The sequence below is a fragment of the Pteropus alecto genome, unplaced genomic scaffold (assembly GCF_000325575.1).
Source record: "Pteropus alecto unplaced genomic scaffold, ASM32557v1 scaffold22, whole genome shotgun sequence".
Lineage (NCBI taxonomy): Eukaryota > Metazoa > Chordata > Mammalia > Chiroptera > Pteropodidae > Pteropus > Pteropus alecto.
In genome coordinates this window covers 11,357,543-11,381,528 of record NW_006434839.1, presented here as the reverse complement: position 1 = coordinate 11,381,528, position 23,986 = coordinate 11,357,543, and the positions used below count along the sequence as shown (strand labels likewise).

General features: G+C 38.6%; 1 protein-coding gene across 1 annotated transcript in view; it reads right to left on the bottom strand.

Moving 5' to 3' along the window:
* GRM8 (glutamate metabotropic receptor 8) overlaps positions 1 to 23,986 on the bottom strand; it is a 676,955-nt gene that overhangs the window by 541,735 nt on the left and 111,234 nt on the right. The window contains exon 2 of the mRNA XM_006910553.1: positions 11,240 to 11,456. Coding sequence (XP_006910615.1) covers positions 11,240 to 11,456 — 217 coding nt within the window. The remainder of the gene's footprint in view (positions 1 to 11,239; positions 11,457 to 23,986) is intronic.

Below are 23,986 nucleotides of genomic sequence, written 5' to 3'. Positions count from 1 at the left end.
TCTTTCCCTTAATAGCCCTTTATATGCATGCCAGCTGTGATTCACAATGCAAATGTGGCCCCAGAGTCACATGGCCCTGAGTACCACTGCCTTTGAAGTGTATCTGAGCTGCTATAAGAGGCATTATTTTTCTTTTCCACTGGTACAACTGCCAGAAGATATGTTTAAATCATTACTTGAAATTCCTTTCCCAAGCAAACCTCTTCTCAGAGCTGTTAACAAGAAACAAAATGTGCTGACTTGAATTTCACTTTCTCTCCTTTCCCCTGTCTTTCCCTGGTGGGACCCCCAGAATCATTAAATGTCCCTAGTCAGGTAACATTGAAAGAAGCCAAGAAAGAAGCCCAGTATCTGTCAAACATGCAGATGTTGGAGAACAAAGAATGTGTGGCACAGTTTTACATTCAAGGGATGTAACCCTTGAAATAATTGGCACCTTCTTCAATAAACTATTCATCTTCTAGCCTTCTGGATATATTCTTCTTGAGCCATTTATTTTTGAGGAAACCATAATTATTGCTGAGTTGATAAGTTATGAAGTAAACTGGGCAAACACACTCCTAATTCTCAGGCCAACTCTTTCAGGGCCTGCAAAAATAACAGAAATGGATTCTGATGTTGCTTCATTTCTGCAGAAGGGTGTTTTTATATTATGTACTTCTAGCAACACAGTAAAGTACAGATTGCACCTTAAAGCTCTCATCTTGTTCTGAAGTTTTCAAACAGAATGGCTTTAACAAAGAAATGACTTTGGAAAAAGAAATAAAAGTGTATTTTCTTTTGGGCTAGGCACAGGAGAAGCAGACTCTTGTCATGACTCAGGTATTTGGCTGTGAGGCATGCACAGAGCAGCTGGCAAGGACAAGGGGAAACAGGGCTGGCTAACCTGGTTACGGAAGCTGATCCCTTAGGAGAAACTGGGTAATCTAATGGCTAAAATCAATCTCAAGGACCAGGATAAAAGTAGGTTCCATTCAAAGAGAACTCCATAAATCAGGGCTATATACAGCAGTTATGGTTGTGGCATGGGCTAAATTGCATCCCCCCAAAATTCCCAGTACTTCAGAATGTGATATTTTTTCATTGCAGATGTAATTAATTAAGGGTCATTGCAGATGTGATTGATTAAGATGAGGTTATATTCATCTTATATGAAATCCTATTGGATTAGGATGGGCCCTATAAAAGGGGGATATTTGGATATAGACACATACACATACACAAACAATGGGGAGAATGCCATATGAAGATGAAGGCAGAGCTTAGGATGATGTTTCTACACTCCAAGGAACACCAAATATTGCCAGAAAACCACTAGAAGCTAGGGAAGAGGTATGGAACAGATTCTTCTTTACAGCCCTCAGAAGTAACTAACCCTGCCAATACCTTGATATCGGTCTTCTAGCTTCCAGAACCATGACACAATACATTTGCGTTATAAAAGCCACCCAATTTGTTGTACTTTCTTATGGCAGCCCTCAGAAATGAATACATTTGGCAATGAGAGTTAGGTAGCAGGAAAAAATAACTCAAATCAGGAACCACACTGTTAATAGTACAGATCCTGGCCCTTTCTAAGCATTTGCATGAAAATCCCTGAGAGAGAAACTCAAAGCGTTCCCTGAGACTGATCCCTTATTCTAGGGATATGACACTAAAACAACATGAAAAATGTAAAGACAGAGAACTAGAAAGGCTCAGGGCTCCAGCACATACTAGGGGCCCAATAGATAGCCAGGGCTCTGCTCAGTGGCTTCATGCACAGTTAGACCTCAGCAGCAATGTGGGAGTAAAGGCAGAGGACCAGACAGCCCCACCGATCAGGTGAAAGAGTTAACCAGAAGAGGCAGTGTGTCATGGCCCAAACCTGGGAGGCCAGAGTTTGAGGCAGAATCCCATTCCTAGGGATCCAGAGTGTGAGTCAGGGGTATGACAAAACATTCTAAGTTTGTAGTAACCATTAAAGAGGCTCAGGGCTCACCCTGGGACCACCAGGTACAGGGTCCATCATGGCAAAATCATTCCAAAGCCCAGAAACTTGTGGGCTGAGGTTGAGGACAAACTACTGGCCCTGGCTCAGACTAAGAAACTGAACAAAATTGAAACTGCTGCCAAGGGCATGGTGATGCTGGGTGGGAGTGGTCAGGGAGAACAGGGGTTAACGCTGCAGGGCAAGTCATGCACTGATTATCTATAAGTGGATACATCTGAATAGTCATCAGTAGATTGAAAAAAAAAGAATTGCCAAAAACTATATAGATTACACATATTAAACATTTTACAAATACACACAATACTATGAATTTGGCATCATCGTCTATATTTGACTTGAGTGGTTCCTCCTTTTCTCAAAAATCAATATTTCTGTTGAAGTTACGTAAGTTAATTTCATTCACATCACACGGTATATTACATTTGAGCTTGAAGTCCACAAACTGCCACCCTCCAGTGCCGTAAGCCAGGTCTTCCTGTTACATGAACTGCAGGATGCCCTCTCTTAGGCACTGTGCTCCTAGGCATTGCCTCTAAATGATGCCTTCATTAAGGCAATGATCACATTCTTTTGTAATTGTCTGTTTGCATCTCTGCATCCTCTGATACACAGCGACGAGCTAGGACACAGAGGCCACAGTTCACCTTTGTATTCCAAAAGCCTAGCACAAGTGTGACCTGATACATGGTGGTACATGATATATGCAAGCTGAATCAGTTAATATTTAGAAGGTCCCAAAAAAAAGATGAGCAAGCAGATTTGGGGAGTCAACACTGACTAGTATTTAATTAATTCATTCATGCATTCAACTAGATGCCAGCACTATTCTAGGTAGTATAATAGTCAAGAAAAAATAATAATAAGATTATTATTATTGCTAAGAGGTACAAAACAAGTTTCAGGAATGGAGAGTACTGGCTGCCTGTAAGCACTTGTTAAGGCCTCACTCTGCCTTCTTATTTGCTCATCGAGCAACCCGGATACAGGCTCGGAGCAATAAGACCACTCCCATGTCTCCCATTGGTGAAGATGGGCTCCTAACACAGGACTAGGAGTTAGCAGTTGTTGAGGACTTACCACGAGCCATACATTTTAATGTATGATTTCATCCAACATTTTACACAATTGTTATCCCCATTCTACAGATGAGAAAATTGGGGCACAAGATTAAGTAATTTACTTAAGGTCTCATAGCTAGGATACGACATCTAGAATTCATACCAAACTGATGAGAAGCTCTTAACCACTCTCCAGCCTGAGAGATTAGGAGTGGGATGAAATGAACCTACAGATGATAGGCTTTATTATTTGCCAGTAATAAAAACAATTGAATTCTAAATGTTTTAACAGTACAGAAGCCCCTAAAGTTTCCCATATAGGTTACACATTAGCAAAGAAAATGCATAAGGTATCATTGAAAACATCTCTGCCTTTCAGTTCCCAAGCAAGTCTAACCTCTAGGTTCACAGTACCAGCACAACCAGGAATCTGGTGACAATGGCCATTTAACAGAAACTCATGAATCTCCTGCTACGTGCCAGGTACTCTACTGCATATAAGGAAGTCCTTCCATGGAGAAAAAAAGGCATTCTGGTAGAAGGCATCTACAGAGAAATTGACATTACAATCAGAGTGACAAGTGGCGCCACAGCTCAAGGACTTACCAGAGCACATTTCTAAGGACAAGGTAAGATACCCCAAGCTTATCCTGATCTCAGCTCTTTTAAGTGGCAACTGAATGATCAGACCCAAGCAAAGACAGCTGTCAGGTGACACAGTTAGTAATTCTGACAACCAAGGGAGACAAGAGTAAGACTTAGAGTAGAATGTCTGCCATGGTGGTTGTGGAGAACTAGCAAGGAAAACAGAGAGGGTAGGTGTCAGGAGAAACTCAAAATTCTCCTCTCTGACCTTTCAGTCAGAATATGACTAAGTTTGAAGGTAATTAACAAATCAAGCAAAGCCCTCTGGCTATTTATCCCACAAACCAGGCAGAACATTTACCAGTCTCATAATAACATACAGCTTTGCCGCACACTGGGAAAAAAATCCATATTCATCCCATTTCTTTCACCAGTTTTACCTGATATCAAATAACACTTTAGCGTTCAAGAAGAACATTCACAGTATTCTATCACTTGATGATCTCTGAGATCATTAATGGGCTCCCACTTAACAGACAAGGCAATTAATCCTCAGACAAAGTCTCATACCTAAAGAAGAGGGATCTAAAGTTTCCACTGCATCAAACTGTCGTTGTTTACCAGGCACTTAACTACAGCATTAGAATCGTAGGTTTGAAAGCATTTACTGAATGCTGTTTGCTGTTTCATATTAACAGCAGCCGTTGCTACTTAGCAGTTCCTAAGCCCCAAATATTAAGAAAGGCCAGGGTGAAGAACAGCTTTGAAATGACACTCCATTTGATCAGTTTCTCCAGTAATTGTTAAAATCATATACACTTTCTTTGGATCCCTACGAAGCTTCTATAAGATCTCCGCACCTGCAGTTACAATTTGCATTTCCTCAGCCCTCCTTTGAAGTTACTCTTGCCAATTACCTGGTGCTAATATTAATTAAATACGGTTTGCAACTTGAAATGTGGTGTTATCAATGGAACTCAGCTGTAGAAATAGAAAGTAAAATTTTCAAATGAATTAAAATGTTTCCTTTCATTTATGGTATTTTATAACATTAATACTTCTGTCAAAATGATCTCTGCCTGCTGGAAGTCATTTTTCCAAAGCACTGAACATCTGAGGGAAAAAGCTGCTCTTTATGTATTCTTTTCTTTGTGTCATTGAAAATATTTTGTTTTAATCTTGAAATGAATCCATTTCAGTTCATAGAAACTTGCTTCTTGTTTATAACCCAAGAGGGAAAAAATGCTTTCTTTTAAAACTATACTGAGATAGTTTAAAAATATGATCAGTGTGCACTTTTCAACTGTATAATAGGAATGAAATTCCCTTTACTGTTTGACCCTCACCAAAAATAAATCGCTATTAAAAATTTTGGCAAATGTCAGTCATTTTACATACAAAAAAATGAATTAGTTAAATTGGTCTATTGCATTAACATTTCAAACAGATTGTGCCAACCCAATGACCTCTGTGATCCCTTCCAACTCGGAGATTTTAAGATTCCAAACATGTGTCAGACAATAGTTAAAAGCTTCCAGCATTTGCAAATTAGGGGGGAGAAAATCACATATGGTAGAAGAGTTGACAGAATCAGGTCTATTCTGCCCCCTATAATGTGTGTGATGATGACTTGCAGGCCTGTCATCTTCAATAAGCCATTCATAAATATGATGACTGATTAAAGGAAGTGTGTTGCCACACTGTGCAAATCCACAGTGAAAAGATATAATGCCTTCACAAATTTCTTTTATCTTCAAAGATCAAGTTTTAGCTTCCTTGCCCCTTATAATGATAGTGGCAGCATTAACATTTATTATGCTGTCTTCTTTTAAAAAATAATATAATGAGGGAAGACAAAGAAGTGAAAGAACCTGTCTAAGGACTCAAGGAAGTCATCTGTTGAGTCATAAGCTACAAGCCCCAGAGCTTATGATGGAAAAGCATAAACCTATATTATCCACCTCTTTATTACAATATCAATGAAAACATCATACCAGATAATTAAAACAAGGCAGAAATAGAGGGCTATTGTCCTAACAACTGAGGGTGTATAACATGGGCAATGGATAACTCTTAACAACCAGCAGCAACTAAGCTCTTTCTTCTCTCAAGCCAAAAGAGACCAAAGGGATAAATAAAAATGTATTAGGTCAGAAAGGACTCTCTTAATGTCCATAATTTTCCAGGCATCATGGAAAAGAGCAGCATCTTTGAATTACACAAAGCAGGTGGTTGAACAGCCAGTACACCACTGTACGGGAAGTGCCAACTGCGATCACACTGGGAAGTTCCTGATTACCTAGAATCCTGGGAAAGCTGATCTTGAGGATCTCACCACCTACCCGAGTCTGAAACCCTGAATTATCCATTAGATCACCCCATCTACCCAAGTAGTCAGGATTGGGAGAGTGGAATTCTGTAACACTACAAAGGAACTTCTGAATTGGTTATATTATGGGCTTCTCCATTAACCAAATCCTGTCTACTTAGCACCCCTCATCCCTATTGCTAATCTGTCGTCCTCCTAGTCTACCTCCCATCCCTGGCACTGAAAATCATCTTCCTAAGTACGCTCTTCTTCACTATCACCCCTCTTAATGGGTTTTAAATTGTGTCTCCCAACAAGATATGTTGATATCCTAACCACAGTACCTCAGAATGTGACGTTATACAGAAAAAAAGATCATCGCAGATGTAATTAGTTAAGATGAGAGCAGGATGGACCTTTAATCCAATATGACTGGTGTTCGTATAAGAGAATATACAAGAAAGGAGAGACGGCGATATGATGATGAAGGCAGAGATTAGAGCGATGCATCTACAAGCCAAAGAACTCAAGCATTACTTGCAAACACCAGAAGCTACAAGAGGCAAGGAAGGGTTCTCCCCTATGGTTTTCAGAAGCAGCATGGCCTTGCTGACACTTTAATTTTCTAGCCTCCAGAACTGTGAGACAACACATTTCTATTGTTTTAAGCCACCCAGTTTGTGGTATATTGTTATGGCAGCCCCAGGAAACTAATATACCCCTCTCAAGGACACTCCTTGATTCTCTGTCACTGTACTACACACACGTTCAGCAACCCCCTCTCATAAAAGTTCCTGTTCTCCTATGAAAATATGTTCAATATCCTTGAATTTTTGCTCAAGAACTCCTACCATCTCCTACCAATCTTCTTTACAGGAGACTGAGGGCCCTCCCATGGCCACAGACCTGTCAAGAGAAGAGAACACTCTTCCATATTTAGCTTTCGTTTGCTAAGTCTAGGCCATTATTCCCATACCTTTTTTCCATTCATACTAATTTTATTTTTTGCAGCTTTATCGAGGTATAACTGATAAGTAAAAATTATATATATTTAATGTGTACATAATGTTTTGATATACATATACATTGTGGACTAATTACCACAATCAAGTTAACATACCATCACCTCACATAGTTACTAGTTGTGTGTGGCGGGGGTGTGGCAAGAACACTTAAGATCAACTCTTTTAGCAAATTTCAAGTATGCAACATGGTATTATCAACTATAGTTACCATTCTGTACATTAGATCTCTAGAATTTATTCATCCTGCAAAACAAAGTGTGTACCCTTTGTCCAACATCATCCCATTTCTCCTACCCACCTCCGAACCCTTGGAAACCACCATTCAACAATCTGCTTTTATGAGTTCAACTTTTTTAGGTTCCACATATAAGCAAGTATTTGTCTTTCTGTGCCAGGCTTATTTCTCTTAGCATAATGTCCTCCAGGTTCTTCCATTCTGTCACAAATGGTGGGATTTCCCTCTTTTGAAAGTCTGAATAATATTTCATCATATATATTTTTTCTTTATTAATTTATCCATCAATGGACACTTAGGTTGTTTCCGTCTTGGCTACTGTGAATAATGCTGCAATGAACATGAAAGTGCAGATATCGCTTCACAATGCTGATTTCATTTTCTTTGTGTATATATCCGGGAGTGGGATTGCTGGATTGTATGGTATTTCTATTTTTAATTTTTGAGAAACCTCCATATTATTTTTCATAATGTCTGTACTAATTTACATTCCTGCCAACAGTATACAAGGGTTTCCTTCTCTCCACATCCTTATCAACATTCATGATCCCATACCTTTAAATAAAGTTTTTCCTCAAGAGTCTATCCTCAGCCCCCTTCAACTCTCACTCTACATATTCTACCTCAATAATTACCTTCCACACCTCAGTTGTCAATTTTATGAAAATGAGCTTTAGATATACGTCTCAGTTCATGCTTTGGCTCTAGACCAATGTTCTTTGTTGCTCTTCTCCACAAAGATATGTACTGGTACCTACAGTTTATTGTGTTTATAACCAAACTACACTTCTCATCCCAAACCAACCTTTCTATTTTACTGTCTCTTTTACATTCATGCCACTTGCATTCTCCCAGTGGCCCAGGTTCAGAATTGTAAGTTCAACTTTAATTTTTTTTCTTACCCTCAACTCTACTTCCAATCAGTTGCTAAGTTCCATAGACTTTGCCTAGCAAATGTCTCTCAAATCTCCTCCCTCTTCCATTTCTACTATCATGCCCAATATCAGGCTGAGATTGATATTGCAGTGGCCTCTCAGCTGGTCTCCCTATCTTCCACTTCTCATTTGTGCACTCTTAAATACACATCCTAATAGATCCCTGTCTCCTCAGCAGTTTCCTCCACTGTCTGGCAAAAAAAAAAAAAAGGTAAAATTACCACCCTATGAGGTGCAATACTCAATTGTGTATCTATGTCAAGCCTTCTTATTTTGTCTCCCATACCTCACTACACAAACTAATTTTCAGTCAAATATTGCTATTTGCTGACCTCAAATATATTTTTTGCCTTGCCTAATATAAATGCTACAGTAAAGGATGCCTTGGGATGAGACTATAACAGGTAGGATATCAAGGAGCCATTTGTCTATTTTATCAAATAACTCCTGTCTTTCTCTCCCTCAGAAGGATCTTGACTAGAGAAGAGCCATCGCTGCTATCTCTGTTCATGATCATCACTTACTCATAAACTTCGTTCTCTAAGATTCATGAAGGATACTTCCCAAGTCTCAAATTTCGTTAAAATGAAAAATGTTCTAACCAAACCTTACAAGCAATTTATCACTAAACTGATTTTCATTTCACTAGCATTCCATTATAATCTGTCTGACTTAATCAGAGATAAAACATAGGAAGCCTCAATTTATACCGAAATTTCTTAGTGATCAACGTGCCTAAAGAGAAAAATTCGGAACAGACTACAAAGAAAATTTATAAGAGTTGGGAAAATATATAATTTTATTAATAGGCAGGCACTCCAGAAAATGGATGCATATGGCTCCTCAGTCAAGATACTAAAATTTTTAATAACGTGCTATTAACATGGTGACAGAGACGTCATCAGTGTTGTAGTAAGACAAGCTAATGTTACAGAACTAAAGAATTTTCATTAGTCATCAGTTCACTTCAGAATGGGTTAAGTTGCTACCATTCGCCATTTTCATTAATATCATTGTCATGTAAAAGGTTTAATTTTCGGCTATTTTTGTTCCAGATGAAATCTTTGTCATGAAAATGGGGAATAATTTTGATATTTAATATATTCCATGGCATACTCTAGCGTGGTACTAATTTGGCCTTTTCAGTATTCTGCATATTAATTGACAATCCAGCTCTCCTCCATTCCCCAGATAAGTAAGAATGGAAATAGAATGGTCAGACAATCAAGTCATAGACTATTAAAAAGATCAACATAGAAAAAACATGTTACTCTTATCAGAAGCATACACAAGGCACTAGAATTATTTTCTCCCATACTAATGACTAAGACAGAAGCAGGAATAATGAATGAATAATGAATGTGACAATATTACCAAAATATAGCAATGCTACCTAAAAAGCGAAATTAAGTATTTCCTACTTTAGTAAAAAATATAAAACAGCCATCTCACTTAACTTTTAAAATAATGCATTTTATCAGATTCTGCAACAATTGGAAAATTATGTCCGGTATTGAATTTTTCATAGTCATCTGTTTCATGTCACAAAGGTATCCTGTAGTCGAAGAATGTATAGAATCACTACAGAAATTTATCATTGCAATGCATACTCTATTATTTCCTTCCTTTTGTTGAATTATCATTCTGGTGAGAACTGACATCAGCTGCTTAAATAATGCATTAACCCTGCCTCTAGAAGCTATTGTTTTCACTTGAGTGGGCATTTCCTCTAAGGATAAACTTGGGATTCTTATCCAAGAAGGTAATATAATTTGCCGGCATTTAAAGTTCAATCGAGTGTTTTGAATCATTTTTATAGCAATAGTGATATAATTTTAAATTCCAAAGAGCAATGTGTATGGCACCACGGACACAACAGGTGTGAATAGTTGTCTGATTAAATCAATTAACCCAATCTGTCCAACAAGACTAGGCCTTTTCTACATTTTATGCACAAGCACAACACTGGAACAAATGTTAAACATATTAAATATTGTGTATAATAAATTTCCATGCCCTATTATGTGCAAAACAGATCCCAGTCATCTGCACATCTTTCAAGAGAACACCTTATACCAATAACTTATTCCAATAACTCTTCATCCTTGCTAATTATGGATTAGCCCAAATCACCCCCAGGATCTTTTCCTGAGTTGAAGTCTCTAAGAAAGACAATAAATTATCAACATAATTTCTTCCTTCAAGTTCAAAATTACTCAAAAACAGCCAATAGGCACTTTGATTTTTTGACAAAATATTATTACTTTTACAGAAAAAAATATTTAAATGTAATTCAGTAATTCTTAATAAGAGTAATAGTATTTGTAAAGTAACAGTAATATGCCTCCTTTCATCTACAAAGTTATTTTGTTGACCATCAGCAATAAGATTCGTCCTCTAAATTGTTTTGTGTTTTGTTCTGGTTTTTTCCTATACAGCGGAATGGATTTACAACCTCGTAAATAAACATACACATGTTGAAATGGCTATAGAGATTTAGATAAGTACCTTGAAAACAGTCCAGAATGGAGCTCATCAGCACCAGGTTCTGACCAAGTTTTTACATTGTGCCCTTAACCCCATTGTAAGCGTCAGAGTTTAAGGTAAGAGTAAAAGTCAAATACGACCATAAGAACCTTAATTAACCATGGCCTTGGGGGCTATTTCAGCATCGTTTTAAAATGATTACCAGTCTTAATCCCTCCAGTGTTGGATGTTAAATTCCACAGCTTTTTTTTTTTAATATAATGACTTGCTAATGTAAACTTCCATCTAGAACAATCAAAAAGTATGTCATTTATTCAAATTTACAGTGGCTCTAATGTGCCAGCAAACTCCCTTGTCAAAACAGACAACTTTAAAAAATGTTCACCTGAGTCAGAAGCGCTATTTCCCAAATTAGCACCAAAGTGTCACCTTGATAGACCATGAACAACAAAATCATTTATAATAAACCCAGCTTCCCCATAGAGTAGACAGCCTAGGTCATGCATCTGTGGGAGCTCTAATTATCCCATACAGATCAGAGAGTGCTTGGAGACGCACAGATTTCCACAACCTGTTGCCTCCAAACACAATCATCTAATAAGTAAGTGCTTACCAATCTCCCTCGAGATCTGAGTGAAGGCCTCCACACCACTCTCTCCATAGTTGCCCTCAGAAGCCAGTGTTGACACATAATTCCACTTCAGTTCCATCACAATATCCACCATGGCTTGCGCTTGGTAGGAGTCAGGTGGGACCACTCGAGAGAAGAAGTCATACCTGGTGTTATCACTTAGCTCTGGGGCTGTAGATGCATAGCTGATTTGAGGTATCTGCAAAACAAATGACAGGTCATTTCAACCCATGAGGAATTGTGTGGAATGATGGATTGTCACAAGAGACTGAACATCCAAAGCTATACCAGAAACCTAGATAGGGCAGCCTGAACCCAAAATAAGGTTTTATGACCACAAATCTAGTTTAAAAGTATTTTATAATGGTTTGTGAGCTTACTTTCTTTCAAAGCACATTTGTAAACAACAAGAATATAGTTTTGCTTCAGGTTCCACTGTTTCTGAAACCAAAGCAAAGTATTTGTGCTTTTTGTTGTTGCTTTTTATTTTATATGTGATAAGTTCTGGTGCAGAAATAAGGCAGAAATGAAGATATAGCACATACATGCATCAGCAAAGGTTACCTCCGAAACTGTCTTTGGCTTTAGTAAAGACTACACAATGATGAACAGAGACTTTAATATGTGATTTTTTTTTTACACTTGATACCATTTCAATTTTAAGATTATATTTTTGGTAGAGTATTTTAAATATATAGTTTTACAAGTCTATTTACTGATTATTAATATAATCATTGAGTACCATACAAAGATTTCAGAATAACCAACCATGAAATTTCTAACGAAACTATCTTTCTAACCAGCCCTCTCAAACCATCACAAAACAAGAATCTGAATCTATGACATAATTTCTTTGGAAAAGAGACCATTCTCTGGCATAAAGAGGGTAATCGCTATAAGATTTTCAAAACTAGGAATTCTATGTCATTTTTCCTAAATAAATTCAAATCGAGTAACAAATTAACTACATGCCACAAATTTTCCCCTTAAACAAAACTTTTAAAATGTAACATTCATTCAAATATCCAAGTGAGGACTCTTATACCAGGGAAAAGTGCTATGATAACAGAACACATGGTTGCTAAAGAAGTATAGCAGAAGGATGTGAAGGACAGACTGGGCACAGAAGATGCAGGAAATCTGGAAAACAAGGCAGAAAAGGACATTTCAGCCGCAGGAAACTGCATCCAAAGGAGTAAGGAAAGGGCCTGGTAGGTTCCAAGAACTGCATGTCAGATGGCGGCAACAGAGGATACCAAGGGAGATATGTCAGGAACTGAAACTGTAAAGCTAGACAGAAACTAAATGATGAAGGAGGAAAAGGAAGGGTGCAGAATCTATAAGTATCTAAAGCATAAGCAAAGATGTAGGTGATGAGGAAAAATGTGGAATGACTCCATTTTATGGCTTTGGTAACTGGGTAGATGATGTTTGGTATTTACCAAGATAGACAAAAGAGATTTGCCAGAAAAATGATGAGTTTAACTTTGATTTGCTTCTTTTGAGGTTCTTGTGAGATAAGTATAAGCAACTAAATAGAGGGCAATAATATTGGGGGACGTGGAGTTTACGAGAGTCTTTGGGACTGGAGGTAAAGAAAGACGCGTCATTATGAGGGTAGCAGTTTAAGCCATAGAAGGGCTTGTGATCACCCAAGGAAAGTGCGAAGAGTGAGAGGAGAAGGGAAGTTTGGGAGGATGAACTTTTCAGCTGTGCATCTCATCCCCGCTCAGATACCATGGTGTGGGTGAAAGTTCAGAAGTCAAAATGACTACAAGATACTCTATCTCAGGGTGCTTAATTGAAGATGCAAGCTTGACTCATACACAAAACAATTAACTTTGCTCGCCATCAGATCCTGCAGCCAATGACAGTGCTCTGATGCCAAAGGGGCTGTAGTTCCATCTTCCCAAACTGGCCTGCACACTAGCACCCAACCATCATCACCCATCATCCCTTGGCCAAATGATTCCTAATCCAGATGAAAGTCTGACACCTTTGAAAAGCCCTCAACACATTGAGCCCTACACCACATTGGTGGCCAATGAAGTGACACTGAACTTCCCAAGTAATAAGCCTCAGTTACCCAGGGAGCCGAAGTACAAGAAAGTGCTTGGAGCTCTCCAGGGTGCTGCAGAATCCAGTCAGCTTTGTATAACCTGTTATCTACATTGACTGTAACAATGATTTAGCCTATTTTACCCCCAATTCTTCCCAGCCCTGTTTCCCTAGTGAGACCATGTCAACTTGCTTGTTAACTCTGTAAACCAGTCTCATCTGCCTCCTTTTCCACCCCTTTGCCTTCTCTACCAGATACAACGGCTGTCTTTTGACAGATTGCTCCCTTGATTAAGCTTTGTGCCTTTGTAGTACATGACCGTGCAGCAGGGACACCCCTTCAAGTCTCTAACCACACACCAAAACTTGGCCTTTAACATCTTTTCTTGCTTGCTTCTAGAGGACCTGGGAAAGAGACAATGAATGGCTCAGTGAGCTCTACCACTCATTAGGTAAAAATTTCCCAAAGATCAAGAGCATGTGCATTTCTATGTTCTAATGAAAGATCCAGCAGCTTGACCTTCACTTTGGAAGGAATTCTGTGCATGTGTGAATGTGGCATGGAGGTGCATTCTATAGCAAATGATATAGCAAGTTTCCTTGCCCTATTCAGATATATAATAATCCTCCCACTTTGGATTATTCAGAGTCCAGTAGCTAAAAAGCTTCTTAGAGTCCAGCCATAAAATGCCTTACACAATCCCCACCCTGCCTGTAATAATGAGCCACCCCTTTCTAAAAATGAGCACAAAGTGTGAAAATTGAGTGTTTGAAACCAAAACTAATTATCTCAAATTACTACCTTCAGTCAGTCACTTTCAAGGCTGTTTAATTAGCAGCCAGCATCATGTTTAGGATTAATTAAACAGGTGTAAAGGGTTTATAAAATAAAAGTGCACATAGAAAATGGTCTGTTTGAATAATTAGATAAAGAATATTCTCCCTAACTCTTGAAGAGTTTTCTCTTTGCTTATCAACTTGCGGAAAGAGAATATGAGAGGACATGTTTGTATTGTCATTTATTCAACATTTGCTATGGTCCAGTCTACAATAACAGACATCGGGATATACTGATAGTATTTCAAGACAACTTTTCGAGTTGTCATGAAGTCACATCTCATTTCTATTTTATTGTGGTCAACTACTAAGCATTAGCTCATTAGGCATTTTAATTCCAGCATCCCCAACATTTCCACTGTCCTCAAATTAAACTCCTACTGGCATTTGAAGTGGGAATTGTTTTGAAACCTTTTTTCCCTACACTAAATCCATCCTAATTAATCCCTTCACCCTGGAGGTTTCACCTACTAGAAACAACAATAAAAAAGTGGTGAGTGGGGAATAGAAGTAGAGAGGGAAATGAGAGGGAAAAGAAGGAGAATGTACCAAGAAAAGAAGGTGTTAGGAAAAGCATTCTGCATCGGCTCTCCCATCCTTTGTAATAAGCAACATTCTTTATAAGCCTCTATTAACTCCTACTTGCCCATTCAAAGAATAATATCCAAATTCCTCAGGCTGGCTCACAAAGCCCTGATATCACACTCTGTCCCATCCTCGTGTCTCCACCCCATCCATGCTGCTCCCTGTGTAGAGACTCTCTCTTCTCTCCTCCACTTGGTGATCTTCTGCACCAATGTAACATCCAGCTCAAAAGTCACCTCCTCCCTAGGACACTTTCACTAACTCTCAAGCAGAGCTGTCTCTCGTTGCTCCTCACTCCTATAGCCTCCATCATCTGACACTAGAACCACAACAAGGTGCTGGCTTATGAGCCAATCAGGGACAAAGTCTGTGTTGATTTTCTTGGTAGCCCCAGTATCTGACAGAGCAAGTGCTCAATGACTATTTGGAGGCAAGGAATTAATTAAATTGGGGCAAGAATTTTGGTACAGCCTCTTCTCCACAACCTGTGCAGGCTATTCTCCATCTGTCCCTCTCGATCCTTCTTCAGCCTGTTATATGTCCTAAGAGGCTGCTTCATGCCTATAGAAACTGAGTCCCTCACCTCAGGCTTTCTGTTGAGTTTGGCCAGTGGGAGACACCAATCAGAGAGGGGAGGAGAAGAGGAGAAAGAAGTCAGAGTGTTGATTTCTCCATCTCCTTCCCACTAGCTCGATGTTTCTCTACCTAAATCCTTATCCACAGCTAAAGCTCATGCTAGGTTCTAGTGACTACTTCCTGCCCTTGTCCTTTCAGGTCTTGCCACTGTTGCCAGTTCCTGCATACTTCCCCATCCTACGTTGGCTCCTTTACCCACATCTTATAAATAGTTTTGTTAACCTCTCTCCCATTACCCCTTGAGTATGCCAGAAGACTACTAATATACCTACTTTTCCAGGTCTCTGTAGAAGGGACATTCGCTGCCTTGCTCCCCTAGCATCGACCCTGCCCTAACCTCTTAGCCCTTCTCCATCCACTTTTTCTTCCAGCTTTCTCTGTCACTCTCCTTACGTGACTTTTTCCTTTCTTTTCTCTTTCAGTGCCTTCAAACATCAAATTGGATCATTTGAAAACACCCGTAATTTTGCTTTTTTCACTTCTTATGTTACTTGTGCTGAGGTTTCATAAGAATATAATGTGTACTTAATATAAGGCCATATTTCCATTACCCAAATAAAGCATCTTTGAGGCAATTAATTGCATAACTCAAGATACTCATCACCATACCCCTCTTTAAAAATTGCTTTAGCTTCCACTCTTCTGATAATTGTTTTAGTTATGGAAAAAAAAATAACCCTCTTCTTTTCCCGCTACATTTTCACTTCAGCCCACATTAGAGGAGATTCCTACCCGCCACCTCAGCCCTCTCAGGGAGTCCCAGAATACATATTTCTCATCTAGATCTCCACCTCCTACTTGTTCTTCTCAAAGGGGAGGAGAAACTGAATGGGAGATCAGAGTTCCACATTTATTGGGCATGAGTGGCAAACAGGCTCTCCTTTCATTTTCTGACCTGCCCATACACATCTCAGGCTTTTTATATCTGTAAGGTAAAGTGATGAGACAGGGCCTCCCTTCTTGGGGAGGAAATCCACTCCTCTCTCCATACTTCACCGACGACCGGGTATTTGAGAGGCCTGAAGCCCAGGCCACTGGTTGAATAAGTGGACTTCAAGGCTTCTGTGGAGGCAGAAGCAGATCTCAGGTTGAGATCTGGTGTGGGAGTACGAAGCACCATTTTGGCCTCAAGTCAATGCTGAATTCTTTTATATCCAGTTCTTAACAGACAGCCATATGTCTGGGGAGTTGTTTGGTGTTTGCCCAGTTGTTAATAAAACCAATTACTTGATCCACATTTAGCTAGTTATTCTGTGGATCTTGGACTTACAAACTCTAAGAGAGCCCAAAGCTTAAGAACACAAAAGTTCTGTTTTAAAAGAAAGGAACTCATTTAAAGCCACTTGAATATGTTGATAAAAATAAAAAAACAAATATATGTATATGTAAATATATATGTGTGTATAATGTATATACACACATATATATATGCCAAGAATATACATGGTTTTAATAGAAGTTAGCCACGACTATTGCCCTCTAGTGTCTATTTTCCACTTCTTCTGGATAGAACCCTGGATTTTTACCTAGGACTTGGCCACTCAGAAGAAAACTACATTTCCCGGCCCTTCTTTATAGCTATGATCATTAACAAAGTAGTGAGTGCAACTTCTAAAGAGTCTCCTTAAAGAGATAGGGCATGCCTTTCTCATGCCCCTCCCTCTTTCTTGCTGGCCAGAATTTGTAGACTTCAGTTAGCCATCTCAGGCCATGCTCTAGGGGTGGTAGGTCAAAATGCCACATGTTGTCCAAGCCAATGTGACATCTGAATTCCTGAAACCAGCTGACTGTTCTTCCTGTTTTCATTCGTCCTTCTCAAATCCATTCTATACCAGCACCCAAAGTGATCTTAAAAAATGAAAATCAGTTCATATCAAAATCTTGCTTAAAGCACTTCAGTCATTTCTCCACTGCTCTCAAAATAAAGCCCGAACCTCCTGACACAAGATCCTTGTGATTTGGCATCTGGCCACCCCTCCCCTTGCCCACCTGATCCAGGTGCACTGGCTTCCTTTCTGTTCCCTGGTCCAGCCACTCCCTTTTTCCAATCCAAACTTCATGCCTATTACTTCATCATTTTCCCCAAATCTTTCCAGGTTTTTCTCATGCTTCAGCCTCAGCTCAAATGTCTATTTCTCAAACAGGTCTTTCCTGACCACCCCATCTAATGTGGACTTCCTACCCCCATTAATCACTCATCACTCTATTTATTTGCTTCATTACACTGATCTCAACCTATGTTAATTTATGTATTATGTTTCCATACTAAAATGTAGATTCTACATGCATTTTCTTCGTGTTGTTTACAAATGGAAACATGGGCGGCTTCTAGCACATAGTAGGGGTTTGGTAAATGTTTATTGAAAGAAAAATTGATCCACCCATCAATCAAGGACCCTTTTTATTATTTTTCTCCATGCATTGTAATTTTGAAAGATTTTCTAAAATCTATTTCAGTAAAAATGTCACCCATTTCCCATTTCTGTATTACTGAAAAATCTACTAATCTGCTAAAGCTTCTGATCAACATGAGATATCTGTTGTTACCAAGCTGAGGTCATAGAATTCCAGTACAAATCAAGAGCCATTTCAGCCACAGCCATGTGGGTACACACATCATAAGGAAGCACACGATTGCCAGAGAGCTTTTTGAAGTGCTAAAAATGGCCATGGAAATTTTATATTTTGGCGAACATTTTGACAGCTCATGGACTTCAATGTGACATTAAAGAAGAATAAAAATTACATTTCTAATCAAGAACCAAAGTCACGAATTTTTAAATCATTTGCCCCTTTTTGCTTATCTTTATCTACAAGATGGATATTCTAGACAGGGCTGAAAATTCTTATACCTCCCTCACATGTTGTCACTGAGTCTGACTGCCTATGACTGAGAGGATAATCTGGGGTGTAACTGAGATGCAAAAAATCTGAGGGACTTTTAGACATCACAAATACTCTTTCAGGGTCCAAGAAGGTTTCAGTTCCACTCCAGCTGCCTTCTTAAGGCTTCCCACTGTTTGCACATCAAACCACTGTGGTAAGCTCGAAACTTTGTGTTTGTTCAAAATGGTGCAAATTTTGCATCCATTTCCCCCAGTTTCTGGTTTACCAAAGATCTCTGGGAAGCCAAGACATCCTTGATGATCAATGAACCACCTATGGCACAGCTCAGACAAAGCTCCTCAGAACTGCAGTAAATTTAAGTCCTCCTGCAAGAAACTTGCACATATTTGAAGATAGGTTTGCAGACAGAAGACGATTTAAAACCTGAGTCACACACATCTTCACTATCAATTCCTGCCAAAAAAAGGTTTTTGTTCTTTTTTATCTTTGCAAACAACCTTGTCCATTGATTGTCAAACTTACTGGTGGAGGTTGGCAGGGATGGGATCTGTTCAATAGCATCATTGGTTTTCTCTGGTGAAAGATCAGCTTGAAGCTGTGCTCTTCCTCCCGGGGGGTAATGCTTGCCTGAGCACTCCCTCAGTGATGTTGGCCTTAGCAACAGCAGCCATCACTAAGATAGCTTCCTGCCACCTGGTCTTGGGATGGATTTGTTGTTGCTGCAAAACCAGGCCCAGAAAGCATAATGATTACAGCCACTAACTTTGTCTTTTCAGATTTGACTGCTCTCTGGTATTAAAACTACTAGTTGCTTGTGGCAAAACATCAGGATATAATCAGAAATTAGATAAAAAATAAGGAGTCAAGGCTAGAAGTCAGTGTCTAGCACTGACCCCCGCCACCCCCTGCACACTGCCCTCAGCTTTCATACTCCTCTCAACCTCAAGAAAACAAAATAGTGAGAGGGAAAAGGAGAAAGAAAATGTAGAGCCAAAGAGCAGAATAATAAAGAAGAGTAATGGCTATCTTGAGTTTGCTTCCAAAAACATGAAAAAGTACTCTTCTCCTCTCAAACAAGACCAGCTCAAAGCAATCCTGCCCACACAATGGATGATAGTAGCCTTCTTGTTTGTAAAAGTCAATGCCAAATGTGAAGTTCTGTCCCTGTCTCTCCTCTCAGTTGAATTCCCACAATTGGCTCAGGGGAGAACACAAACTTTTGGGTTTTGATATATGGCTAAGCTTAGCAAAAGAAAAGAAGGAAACCCATTGAGATGGGAAATTGTGGAGGCTATGGAGAGAGGGAGGGAGAGACAGAGGCGGGGAGGGGAGGGGAGAGGGGAGAGAGAGAGAGAGAGATTATTGTGTTGTAATGTTATCCTTCTCCCCAATATCAGCTCATCCAGAGTAAGTAACGCTACACCCATACTGAAAGGGCCTATGATTTGTTAACATAGCTGAGTATAGCATGATGTTGGTAGATTTAAGGTCACAAGTTTAATTCCATTATGGGCCAGGATGCAGACCGTACCCTCACCAAAACACTCCTCCTCACAAATGCATGGCACCAATAACAAAGTCAACCTGAGAGAGGAAGAGACAAAGTTAGTTTATTCTCATTACTAGATAAATCAATCAAAGATGGCTTGCTACTGATGATGAATCAGAAATTTCAGCAGGCTATACGAAAAAGATCAAGGCATAGAAGGCACACTTCAAAATAAAGGGTGGATTTTTGTACATATGTATGCCTGAAATTATACACACACATTACACTTCCAAAGTCATTTATTTTTTGTTTCAGATACTCCACTTAGATATTCTAGTGAATTGTGAATGGGTACATTTCTCATTACTTTTTCAAGGGTATTACGTGAGTCAGGGAAATAACATACTCAAATTAGGGGACTCAAGGAGGGTTATAAAGGGCCTATTTTCAAGGCATGGGGCAGTATTTAGGCAATGGCAGTAGAGAGCCTTAATCCAGTAAAAGTCAGAGGTGGGTAGAGAAGGGAGCAGTTACAGAAATCAGAAGGAGTCATGAACAAAAGTCATCTTGAGAGAAGCAGTGATTTCCCTGGGGGGTACACAGTTAGCCTCTGACAACCTCACAGAAAGGGATCCAAAAAATTATATCCTTCCCTGACCTCCTGCTCACTATCCCCTTGACCAGACCCACTGGAAACCAAGAGGCAAGAGAACCTGTTGATATTGTCTGACAGTTACCTCCCAGGGCAGTGAACAGAAGGCAAAAGACAGAAGGTGGTTGTGATGGGCAAGAGGACACTATTTATCCTGTGTCTCATTCATCATTGATCATTAGATACTTTAAATACATTTATGAATGGCTGTACAGATTCCCAGTTTTCTATGTTATATTGTTTTATTCATAATGATGCTCTCAAATACTTTTGGCAGAACATCTACACTAAGATATTTCAGTTTGACTATTAGAAATTCCAACACTAAAACTAGGCCAATTAATTAGAATTTCTTTTGGAAAATACAGTAACTAACATCCTGCTTAAAAAAGAAGTAATGATTTTAATCAAATTGGTAATGACATTTGACTTCTAACCTGTCTAATTTAAAATGAAAGACAAGTTATCTGCGAATATGAAAAAATTTACATATAAACAACCATAATTATACCCAATAAGATTAATAAACCTTTTTTTACATCTGCTAATTACATTTTACAATGAGAAAGCACAGCAGCTCCTAAGGGAAAGACTTGTTATAATCGATCAAGTCGCTAGTAGTCTGGGAATTCTTAAGCCTAACTACTCTGCATATATTCATCCAAAAGTTCTAACAGTAAATTGGATTTAAAGCCTTTACTTTTTATGGAAAAAATTTTAATATTTCAACTAGTTCTATAGTTTCTCTAGTTTATGGCTTCTCCTAGTCTTCTATTTTTTTCTTATTAAAAATGTGAACACTATTTTTTTCTAGTTTTCACACATTTCAGTACTTTGATTTCTAGAAAATGATAACCAGTGCATATGCAATATTACACACAAATTAAAAAGGTTAATTCAATGCACACACTTTTTTCTGATTAGTGGTTAAATTAAATTTTTAATGTCTTTTTAATGGTTACTTTTTGATTAATTCATTCAACAAATTAGCTCCCACTATGTGCCAGACACCATGACGGGCTCTGGGGATAGGGCAGTAAACAACACATGGTCTTCCCACCCCCACAGAGCATATGGTCGGATGGAAAAGACAGGCATTAAATAAACAATCACCCAAATAAACACTTAACAGAAATCGTAATGAGGGCTGCGAAAGAGAAGCATAGGCTGCTAGGAGTAATGGGGTAACTCGTCTGGTCTGGAGGTACTGGGAAGGCTTCCCTGAGGAAATGACATTAAGCTGACACATGAAAAATGATGGAGAAAAGGGAATAAACACTGAACATCAGCCACAGATTGCCTCTCACTTCAGACTTCCTTCAGATGTGTAAACCACCCCATTTGTAGAAGTGAGGAGGAGGGGCGGGTGACTGACAGGTACTTAATTTTAGAAACTTTCCAAAAGTTATTAAACCAAAAACCACCATTCCCTGTGCTTTTTACACATAGTATTTTCAAGTAGGATATGCATAATTGGGTTCCTATGTCAGAACTATTTAAGAAAATAACTGTAAATATCATAGGTCCTGAGATTTATAGGGTCAGGAATGAATGAACAAATGAATGGACAGATGGAAGATGAAAAAAAATAAGTGAATCCAGCAGAAACTAAGTCCATAAAAGAGAAATAACTTTAAGACAAGAGCCCAGGAAAATATAAATATACTTTATATTACTTATAAGCTCTACTATTTGTTTCCTTAGGAAAGTAAAAAAATCAAAGTGATTAAAAAGTAAAAAGAAACTCTTCATTTTTACTCAGGCAATGAAGGCTTTGGGATAGGATTTCAAAAGACATAAGAAGCAGGTTAGAACTAAGCAGGAGAGTAACCCAGACTTTTTTTCTTAAGATAATATACATTTTCGGTACCTCTCACAAGGAGGAAAGAGAAATAAATGGATCTGTCTACCTCTGAAAACTCTGCTTGGTGACCCAGTATCCCAGAGAGACAGGGAGAATGTCATTCCCTGATTTCATTATTTCTAACTACCACTGCCAAGATTCCACTGCATTCTGGAATAAAAGATATTTCTTTGATACTTTCTCTAGAAAGTTTTCAAGCAGCTTGAGGTTTCAAAAGGAAATCTATCTCAAAGTATTCTTTTAAACAAAAGGTAGGGGAAACTTTGCAAAGATTTGCTTAGAACAGTCAAAATTTTCTTTAACAAGGTTTTTTCACTTGAGTGTGATCAATTACCATTTGTTATATTCAAAAAACCAAAATGACATCATGGCACTGTCTTAGCTTCATTTGCTAAATCACTTAAAAATTTAACACTCCCACCAACTCATTCCCATCACTGCTGACTTCAAACTATCACTTAACATTTAATTCTCCTCTTCTGCTGATTTCTTTCACCACTGTGGTTCAATTTCTTCCCCCAAGCATGTCAGCCCTAGAACTTTAAAAAATAAAAAGTTAGTAATTATAATCAATGAATGGAAGTCAACAAAACTTAAGCTGGCAAATTTTTAAATACCAGCTCAATAACTTTTTGCCACTCAATTATACATGGTATTTTGCCACTCAATAATGTATGATTTAAACACTAAAAATTAGGAAGAATGTTGATATGAACATTTGTTGTGCAAATAAGGTTCCCAGTTGACAATTTCTTGGATGTTGGATAATTATCTACATTCACTGAGATCCTGATCTTCAACTGATCATTTATTCCCCAGGTGGCACTAAGGTATTGATTCCGAACACCAAATACCACTGGAAATTTTCAGTTTCTTTATGTTGTCTAAGCTGATGAACTCGGTATGTCAGAATAGGGTACATATGGAGCTAAAGGCTTAATTAAAGCTCCTTTACACAGGAAAAAACACTCCATGTCTAAAGACCAATGGCTGATTTCATAAACAGCTATCACTGGATAATAGGAAAAGTAAATGAAAGAATGTAAAGGACTCAGATTCTATTATTACATAATAGGGAATGTGCCAAGCACATGTTCCTCTGACAAGCATCACCTTTTCATAGTATCTAAAGGGCAGCATTTTAAGTTTCTCCAAAATGAACTGATTAGCCCTTTCTGCCCATCTCTGCTCCATCCACAATCTTTTTCTGAGTAGACTAGCTTACTGTTCTTGATAAACCTCTTTTATGTGTCATATCCCATCTGCACATCTAACGTGAAATGCTATGTGTGTGCGTGTGTACGCATGCAGACCTATACGTATGTAGGTGTACTTGGTTCGTTTTGCCAGCACTTATTTAATGTGTTGTATTGGCCGAGAACTGTGCTAAGTGCTCTATCTCCATTTTATGAATAAGAAAACAAAGATCTGGAAAAGTTCAGTAACTTTCCCAAGGCTAAAGTTTGTAAATAGTAGAATGGGATTCAAACCCAGGCAGTTTGAATCTCAACTTATCTCGTAAATACCTCTACCCTCCACAGCCTCAGGTCCATTTTTAAATGTTCATTCTTCAGTAGTTTTGTCTTTTATGAGTGCTCAAGTTCCTGAGGAAGCAACAGCAGTTACCTGTACTTACTCCTTCTGGCTACAAATATTATCCCTCAGGATCACACATCATGGTTCAGTTAGAGCTTGGGCACTCACTACCACCACATATGACATCCTAGTAAAAGGAAATACTAACATTTACTATCAGCAAAT